General features: G+C 38.6%; 1 protein-coding gene across 1 annotated transcript; it reads right to left on the reverse strand.

Annotated features, from left to right (window-relative positions):
• Positions 1–4190: 4190 nt before the first annotated feature.
• On the reverse strand, positions 4191–6086 carry LOC110314940 (mucin-like protein 2; the record flags this gene model as incomplete). Its single annotated transcript, XM_021189124.1, has 3 exons — positions 6029–6086; positions 5256–5294; positions 4191–4436 (listed from the first exon to the last, which is right to left on the reverse strand). Coding segments are annotated over exons 1-3 (343 nt in total), but the record flags the coding sequence as incomplete, so codon positions are not given.
• Positions 6087–10508: the final 4422 nt, after the last annotated feature.

Below are 10508 nucleotides of genomic sequence, written 5' to 3' on the forward strand. Positions count from 1 at the left end.
AATCTAGTCATTAATCCCTTCCTGGTCTGCCTTCTGACTGTTCTTCATACCATTCCTCCCCCCTGTCTCCAAGAGGATGTCTGATCCCTCCACCCACACCCCTTAACTCCACCTCCCTCTTCCCCAATCCCTCACCACCCCACTTCCCAATTCCAGTACTATAAAAAATAAAAATATTAATATTTTAATCCTTCTACAATTTAGCTTCAATTGAACAATACTTGAAACAAGAGGGTTGGGAAAGATTATCACACTTTCATTTCTTTATTTTACCTAAGACTCCTAGATAAGAGTTATGGTAATATATTGAATAAGTATAATGGGATTTGAGTTGCAAAACCTGCCTTCTAAATATAACTTGTTTAGAGCTTTTATCATGAAGGGATATGGATCTTAAATTTTATTAAATTCTTTTGCATTATATAATGAAATGACCAGAATGCTTTTATTTGTATTCTGTACATAGTATAATATATATAATTTCCCAACCACCCCCATTGGTTTAACTGGTATCCCTGGAATAAACCCAACTGTATCATCATAAATGATCTGTTTGATGGAACTTCATTTGCTCTGTACTTTTGTATTTATGTTCTTTAGCAACTACTCTTTCCTTTTTCATTTTACTGTCATGTCCTTGTCTAGTTTGGATAAAAAGGGTAACCTTGGCTTTCTAGAATGAGTTTTGAGAGATCATCTCTCATTAAACTTTAGCATTACCACCAGTTTTCTAAAGGTTTGGTAAAATCCAGCAGTAAGGTCATCTGCTCCTGGCCTTACTTTTGATGGTAGACTTGTGAACTCTTGCTATTTTCCTACTCCTGAGAAAATCAACACAGCTTCAGTTTCACTGAAACTGCAACCCAGGCTCTAAAGTACCCAACACAATCTTTTTAAAGGATTATTTTTGTTTTATATGTATTAGTGTTTATCTGCAAATGTATACATGTCCCACGTATACAAGTAGTGCCTGCAGAGGCCAGAAAAACATTTTGGAACTGAAGTTACAGATGTTTGTGGACCATTGTATGGATCATGGATACCAAACCCAGGTTGTCTACAAGAACAGCAAGTACTATCTCTCCAGCCCCAAAAGTCATAGTTATAATAATCAAAAGTCTCCTTAAGGAGCATCAACCAACTGAGTGCACTATAGTGGCTAAGAAATCTGACTGATGAATTCTGATCAGAAAATCAAAAGTAAAGACAAAGCCTTCAACACTGCAGACACAGGGTTCCTGGAAAATGGCTGAGACTCAACTGATAGAAAGTTAGAGGGACATTGGTAAACAAGGAAAGTGAAAGCAGGCTCTCTAAGATGTTAGCTTCTTATTCCCAGAAGATACTGTGAAGAGAACAGTGAGAAGGAATTGGGTACAGGTATCAAAGCAGACCCAATAGGAAATAAGGAAGAACTAAGAGACCCAATAAAACACCCAACCCAGAGTCTGTTTACCAGAAGTCTGCTTTATAGCCCCACCCATACAGATGGGAGCTGTTGACAAGAAATCTGTTACCTTTTCTTTTTTGTGTGTCTTCTGTCTTTCCCAGACTTTCAATTCTATTGTTANATCATGGCATGAGGTCAGTAATCCCCTAGACTACTACCTGTATACCTATGACAAATGATGAATATATTTCTAGTCCAGTCAGTGAAACAAATAATGGACCAAGTTATAGTCACATAAAACAGCCATTCTAACTTTGTAGTTTGTTTCAAAACTTGCCATGGTGACTACCAGGAATTTAGTTCTAACTGAAAAATCTGGAAAAGTTTATCACATTAGTCAATCAAGGAAGTAGCACACTAGTAGAAATTTCAGGGAGTGGAGCAGCCTTTGTGAAAATGTTAACAAAGCATTTGTTCTTGAGTCAGAAAAGAGGGCAAGTTATCAGGGAAACAGGACATTTCTGTGGATTTGATGCTTTCGGGGAGAATAAAATGCTAATATCTGGAATTCTAATGAAGCTTATCTAAAAACATAAGTCTCAGAAACAAAATTTGTAATTGTTGATAGAGCATTGTTAACTCTTTAACTGAGAGAGGGGGATGCTTGATGTTACATATTAAAGCTGTTTAGTGCACACAAAAAAACTGTGAGGGATTCTTAACATTTTGTCTCATTTAATCACTGTCACTGAGGGATCCCATCTGATGGTAGTGTGTTATAGTTTGGTCAAACACCAGAATTCATCTGCTACCTTAATAAGTTCAGTCCTAAGACCTACAAAGTCTGCTTGCCTGTGTCAGGCCAGTAGCAGATTCAGGAGATTATTTCATTACTATTACCTCTAAATCACTACAGATAAAAAAATAGTAATTCAAAAGAATTTAGAGGAATGAAACTGAACACTTAAACCACTTGTTTAGTATATTAATATTGAAAATATAGTATATTAATATTAAAAGCTCAGGCCTCTAGTGATATGCCTAATATTTATGTCTTATGTAAAGATATAGATATTATTTAAAGTTTTCCTCAGACTTTCAGTACTGTGTTTATATATGGAATGAACTCAGTAATTTTTCAGATAAAACTATAGCTCAATTATTAAAAAGAACTCAAGGAAGTGAGAATATTTTGCATCTCCATTGATTGCCTACACATTCATCATCAGCCCATACCAAAAACAAAAAAACAAAACAAAACAAAAAAACAAAAAAAAACCCAACCAAACAAACAAACAAAAAAAAAAAAAACAAAAGAAATTTGATGCTGCTCATGATTACCATTTATTTGATAAAAGATAAAAGTTAGCAATGAGAGAAAGAATAGTCAGGGTAAACAACTGGAGGAAATCAAGTCGAGTATATTCTAATCTGTTTCAGAAAGATCAATGTAGAAGACGCAAACTCATTGCAGATTAAGTAGTTTTATCAGACTTTCCCAGACAATCCATATAGAATTAGCTGTAAGAGACCGAAAAAAAAAATAGGTTTTTTTAAGACTGCATTTTTTTTTGTTTTAATATGAAGGAAGACTAACAACACTACTACGTTTGGTAGAAGCAACCCCCCCCCCCAACAACAACAACAAAAACAAAAACATAAAACTTTTCATCCCTCAAAGGTAAAAAAGTCACAGATGTAGTGTCAGAGCCCTGGATTCCTAAACTTCAGGAACTACTGGCAGGAGGGCCAAGAATTCATGGCTAGTCTGGGCTACACAGTGAACCACCATCTCAAAAATAAATAAACCAACCAATTTTCATTTCCAATCTACAATATTTGGGTATATAGTCTACAATGGAGCCATTAAGCCAGACATTTTACAGAGTTTAAAAGGAAGTTGATTATCATTAATTTTTCTTCTACTAGTGCACAAGGAATCCAGCTTCTCTGGTAAAGAAACTATGGCCATATACTCGCTCAACATCTGCCCAGCACAGATCACCAAGCAAGATAATAAACAACAGTCCAGATATGAGAGAGAAGCAATACCTGGAGAAGGTTCCTCAGCACCTTGTCCTCTGAGGGCAAAGGCCATCCTCTATCACTGTCCTTTTTCTCAGAGAAAAGCTGCCCATTTGAAGCTTTCCATTCTTTCATTTTTACATTATAATGTAAAAATGGACTAATTTTCTAGAGATCTGAATCATATCAGAAATGTAAATTTTATAGCATGATACTTGATATATGCATAAAATATTATATTGTATAATTGCTATTACTTTAAAGTTGAAAGGCTAGGAAAAATTAAAAAACAAACCCTCATCCTGAATAAATTTTTAAACTTTTAGAAATCTCCTGTTTTATGCTATAACAGTCATCCATGGAAGACATCATCACAAAGCCATTTTCTATTTCTATTATGTTTTGAATAGTATACAAACAAAACATGACTTTTATTTAAAAAAAGAAAAGCCATGCAGTTGCCATGCTACATGGAGACACTTTACTCTTTCAATGAATTCTGCTGAATGTACATTGCCTCTAACTGATCTTATATTGCAAGAGTGATACAGTTAAAATTGATAACATACTCTTGTAAACTTCTGATCCTTCTGATGCTCTGATGCTTATATATAAATAATACGATGAATTTAGAAAAGAGGAAATAAAGAAGGGTCTCTTCTTCCTCTCCTTACCCTCCCCTACTTCCTTGCAGAAGTACAGTTCACTGTGGCCATGGGGAACCTAAGTAATCTAAGAATCCCATAATGAACAAAATTAGATGAAATGTTCTTACAGGCTCTGTAATGTTGATTATCAATATCTTCATCATCTTCCCCTTCTTTCTGATTGGAGGCATCATCCCCGCTACTGTTATCATCCTCTGTCTCTTCCTTGTTGTCTTCCTCAGAGGCCTCATTAGCAGTGTTGGTATCAGTGCTCTCATTTTGTTCATTGACTGAACCAGAGGAATCACCATCTTGCTTTTCACCAGTACTATCTGCCTGAGTTTCAGAACCAGTGTTTCTACCAGTAGAATCAGCTGAAATTAGAAGGAAAACCTCCAAGTGAGATACTGACTCTTTTTTGGAATGTTATTGGTCCCACACAGAATTATACATTCATTCTTTATTCTGAATTCACTAATTCTATCAAATATTTAGTCTATCGCATATATTATTGCTTTATCTTTCATGACATTATGATTTCCTTGGGCAATGACGCTGACCAAGACACAAGCAAGTACTTTCTGATAGGCATGAACACAAAAATAAAACCATGCTATACAGGCACTATTGCCCAAAATTCACAAAGAAACTTCCTAGGCAACAGCCTCCAGTGCCAGTTCCAAGAAGGAAAACAAACATCATTGTGAGACTAACACACCTATGTAAAGCACTGGCCTCTGCTTCTGCCTCAACCCACCCTGGCATATGTTCCAGGCCCTCAGTCCATAGCACTTTCAGGAATTTGTTGTCTGTTCCTGTGACACTTGCTGTCTTTTATACACAAGAGTTATATAATCAGCCCTTCCTTTAATTTGTGGAAGACATTCTCTGCACTCACATATAAAAGTTACGCTATAGTATTAGACTTCATGACCTTTTTTCTACTACATAAGAACAATAAATGCCTAGAGTTCCCCTTAGTCCATGTCAGAGGCTTAATTATCTTTATATGAAGAATAAAATGATGTCATTACATTAAAAATAATTTTATAATCAGGAGTGAAGCTTTCCATGGATTTTACTAAAATTTCCTCACATCTCATAATATCCAAATGATATTGGTGACCAAGAGGCTATGAAGGGAAAATGGTTACAGTAAGAAGGTAATGAAAGGTACTCAGGCTCAGGCTCACCAGTGTCAGAAGTGTCAGCACTGTCAGTTTCCGTGTCCTCTGAAGAAAAATAAGAGGGATGAACTTAAGTAATGTTTTGACGAGATTGAGAATGTAAACCCGACTATAAACATGTGCAACTAAGTAGACAGATTTAGGGAAGCACATGCACAGATAAAGAATACCTTTGACATCTAACACGTGGTCAATTTTTCCTCCCTGAAATAAGTCTTTAATCACCTTCTCAAATGTAACTTATTGACATTAACAAAGAATTTTAGTGCCATGTTTAGAATAGAGGAGAAACTGGACTGAATTAGGAACCCTGATGGAGTCAACCTATCTACCTACAATGATGTGACAATATGGAGGTGAGTACCAGCAAGATGGCTCAGTAGGCAAAAGCTATTCTCTTAACAAGCTGGGTGATATGAGTTGATTCCATAGCTGAAGGAGAGAACTGACTCCTGTCTGTAACCTCCTCCCATGCATGACAATATGTTTGAGACCCTGACACCATATGGCAGATACACACACACACACACACACACACACACACACACACACACACACACACATTATGATAAAGATAAGTGTGATCAGGATGTAAAGTGAATAAAAAAATTAATGAAAAAGAAAAAATGTTTAAGTTTAAAAATTGAGATAGAACCAGGTACTAGATAGGAGGACAGGAAATAGCAGCATATAGGTATCCATAAATTCATGTTTCACTGAGTAAGTATCTTCATGTATTATGGACTCCATTTTAAGTTAAAGTAAAAGTCTTTACTTACGACAAGAGACTAGGATAGTGGAAACTCCAAGCAACACAAGGAGTGCCAGGAACTTCATAGTGACAAGTGCAAGAGCAGGAAACACACAAGATCAAGCTCCAATACTAGGAGACAAGGAAGACTGTTGATACCAGGGTTCCACATCATGGGACTATATATGTAGAGTACACCAATCAGAAGCTGCCACAACCTGGTAAGTGAGTAACAGGAAAGGTCGAGACGTGAAGTAAATGAGAATCAACTACACAGCCAGAAGCCATTTAGAAAGGTCATGACTTCAAATGTTTGGCAAATCTTTGACTCTGATAATGTAGGTGTCCAGTCAAGCTGTTGTCCAGTAAATATCTTCTGGCTTTCAAGTTGCAATTGTCAGCATGGCCCTCCCAATGTCTGCACTCTCCTTTCAAGATAGTTCAAATTAGAAACTTATATAATACTCAGCTTTGGGTCTCCTTCAAGGGATAAAGCTGCTGAATCCAAGTGTATTGCAGAGTGTCCACATTGTGTATTCAGTAAGGGCCATCATATCACACAGGGAAACACTGATGGAAAGACCAAATATGACTTCACAGCATTTCAGCAATTCTTGTACAAAATTCAAAATTTAAGAGTAGAGGGACAGGGAAAAAGTAGTGTTTTTAAGGACTGCATCCACCGAGTCCACTAAACTTTGTGTGTGTGTGTGTGTGTGTGTGTGTGTGTGTGTGTGTGTGTGTGTGTGTGTGTTTGTTTCTCTCTTTCTTTTCTTTCTTCTCTGTCTTCATTCTTTTTTCAGTTTTGGCTTAGGCTTGTCTTTAACATAGGATCACTCATAGCCAAAGCTAGCTTTGAACTTCTGATCCTCCTGCATCTACCTCTTAAGTGTTGAGATTAAAGGTTTATGTCACCACACCCAGACATAAATATGACTAGGCACTATGATAGATATTGGAAAAATTGTAGAAAACCAAGCACAGAAATACCTCAAGCTATGTATACTTCAAATAACAACAACTGCAAAAAACTCAAAAAATACCAAACTAAAACTAAAACAAAGAACTGACTATATTAGAAAATAAAGAAATAAGGAAAGGATAAAAATTAATTGTAGCATATATGAACGAAAAAATTTAATCAGAGATATGTGTATGACATTAAAGGAAGGAAAGTACTATATGGGGGAGAGAGGAAATGATCTAGAAAGAGGGAAGTAGAAAAGGAAGGACCATGAAATCTGTGTTTTGAAAGCATATGTGGGGACTGTGTGGGAAGGAAAGGCATGTGTGAGGGGCAAAAACCAGTAGGGGTGTGAAAAAAATAAAAAAGCACAGGACCTCTGAGTGTGATGGCAGACTGTGCCCAAAATGTGATCTTAAAAAACAAAACAAACAAACAAACAAACAAACAAAAAGCATGATTATGAACAGTAGTTTTTATTCCTACAGGAGATACTCATTGAGAATGAAGGGAATCTTTGCAAAGCAGCAGGCAGGAATGCCAACAAACCATGCATCGTGGGCAATGTCTATGGAAACTACCAAGAAGTCCTTCAGTTCCTCTCCCTTCTCTCTCTTCCCACCTCAATCTGCTCAGCAGCACACAAATGCTGCAGGGATCACAGCCTGGAGAGATAAAACAGGCTGTGGAGGCATGACAGCAGTTGGGATCACAGTAGGCAGGGAAAATCACTATGGGATGAGGCTGCGGTATAATGTGCAGCCTGACACTGTGAGAAGGAACAATGATGCAAAATAGGAAGCACATTGGTGACCTCAGCACACTCATGCCAGAGCTATATCACAGTCACATGCTCCACTGACCTGGCCTGTGGAGACTACAGGAGTAGATGCTGGCATAGATTTCACTGTGGTAGGATGACCATTTCCAGCCAAAAAGATAAATAGCATGTATGATGTTAACATTCCTTCTTTGGGTTAAGAAACCCAAGCAGAGGGTGCATCACCATCCCCCACATTAAAAAAAAATGATGGGTGAAAATTTCCCTAAAGCAATAGTTTGTGCAAGGTGTGGGGATATTTTCTTCATTTACATTTCAAATGCCATCCCGAAAGTCCCCTATATCCTCCTCCTGCCCTGCTTCTCTACCCATCCACTCCCACTTCTTGGCCCTGGCATTCCCCTGTACTGGGACATATAAAGTTTGTAAGACCAAGGGGCTTCTCTTCCCAATGATGGCCACCTAGGCCATCTTCTGCTACATATACAGCTATAGACACGAGCTCTCGGGTTACTGGTTAGTTCATATTGCTGTTTCACCTATAGGTTTGCAGACCCCTCAGCTCTTTGGGTACTTTCTCTAGCTCCTCCATTGGGGGCCCTGTGTTCCATCCAATAGCTGACTGTGAGCATCCATTCTGTATTTGCTAGGTACTGGCATAGCCTCACATGAGATGGCTATATCAGGGTTCTTTCAGCAAAATCTTGCTGGCACGTACAATAGTGTCTGCGTTTGGCGGCTGATTATGTGATGAATCCCCAGGTGGGGAAATCTCTGGGTGGTCCATCCTTTCATCTTAGCTCCAAAGTTTGTCTCTGTAACTCCTTCCATGGGTATTTTGTTCCCTAGGAAAAGGAAATTTGACACTTTATTTAACTAAACTGAAACTCAAACCAAAGACAACTCACTTCAGCATTGCATACTCTGGTTTTACAGGTTTGAGCTAGAGCTAAGCTGCACCTCCCCAGTCAGTGCAGTTTAGTATTTAAAACAACACAGGGAGGAAATGAATTAAAATCTATTCTATCAAAGAAATATTAATTAACTTTCTCCTTTATTTTTACCTTTAAAAGTTCTGTCTCCTGCATAACATGTCTTCATGTTTTTGCTGTGGTTTTTACATTATTTATATGTTTCATGACTGATCTGTGTGCCTCTATATCTATTTTATTGTATATTCTTTTACTAGTCTCCCCACAGATAACCCATACACTTCCCTCTCATTCCTATGCTATTTTCTCAAACCCTACCTCCTCTTATGTGTATGCCTTAACTAAATCTTTCCACAAGAGTAATAATATTTAAACACTGTGGATATTAGAAACTTTGCAGTTTTAACTTCCATGTACTTTTCTCCTTAGTTTTTTCTAAGTTGAATTAATACTATTCCTTATCCTTTCTCAGCTGACATTTATTCTATTTTTTAAAAAACTTTAATCTTTGTTCTTACAGTCCAGTCATTATCCCTGTCCTCTCCGTCCTGGTCTGCCCTCTGACATTTCCTGATTCCATTCCTTCTTCCCCTCCCCCCTCCCGTTCTCCAAGAGGAGATAATTGACTAGCAGAACAGTAGAGTCAGACAATATCAGACTTTGGAGTTCAAGGTGATAAAGGAGTTCAAAACAGCTGTGGCACAATACTGCCCCACAGCTTCTTTTACACAAGCATTATTGGATACTGTGATGGAGTCAAATTTAACCCCCCAAGATTGGAAGAATCTATGTAAGGCTACTTTGTCAGGAGGAGATTTCTTACTTTGGAGTTCTTAATGATTAGAAGCCAGTAAGAGAGCTGCCACTTTGAATGCTCAGACAGGTAACCCAGATTGGGATACTAACATGCTTTTAGGAGGTCAATATGAAAGCAATGCTAATCAGATTGGGTTTCCTGTTGGGGTGTATGTGCAGTTTGCAATGGCTGCTGGCTGCTCTTGGAATTAGTGGGATCTCAGTGGAAGTTTAGCCAGTATTTGACAGGGCTCTGATGAGCTTTTCCAGGACTTTGTAGAAAGGTTATTAAAAGTAGCTAGTAGAATTCATGGAGATTCTCAAACAGGAATTTCTTTTGTTAGGCAATTGGCTTAAGAGAATGCTAACTGTTAGCATCAGGATACACCAAACCCAGCCTAACCATGTGACCCTTGATCTGCGTTGCCAGGACAACGACCCTCAATCCCACAACTCACCTGGCTCAGTTCCCACCCTCACTGGTGTGACATCATTTTCTGTATAAAATAGGAAGCCACCCCCTCCTCACTCTCTTTTCTTCTCCTCTTCTCTTCTCCCTCTCCTCTTCTCTTCTACCTTTCTACCCACTTCACCGCTCCCCCCCCCCATTCCCTAATAATAAACCTCTCTCACATGGAACACCTTGGCCTGGTCTGCTGCTCGGTTTATCTGCCCAAAATATAAAATTGGTGCCAAAACCCAGGATTGATTGATTAAGCACAAAAAACCAGCAGCCACCAGTGCCTGGTGTGCCTGAGGGGCACCCAGTGGATGCAGTGGTGGGTAAGAAACACAGCATCCACGGTAAGATTCCCAGTGCCTTCTGGCTGCGTGCTCTCTCCGCGCACAACCACTCGGCTTGCAACTTCCCCTTCCCCTCTCAGAGCCAGAACTCCTGGCAACCCCACCTCCTGCTGGGTTTTTAAATCCCAGTCAGAAGGGATCAACCACTATTAATCCTTTGTCCCCATTCTAGCACCTAAGTGGTTTCTTAAGAAAGGACCCAACTGGGGCTCACACAAAGGCCAGGGGTGGA

The sequence above is a fragment of the Mus pahari genome, unplaced genomic scaffold (assembly GCF_900095145.1).
Source record: "Mus pahari unplaced genomic scaffold, PAHARI_EIJ_v1.1 scaffold_13205_1, whole genome shotgun sequence".
Lineage (NCBI taxonomy): Eukaryota > Metazoa > Chordata > Mammalia > Rodentia > Muridae > Mus > Mus pahari.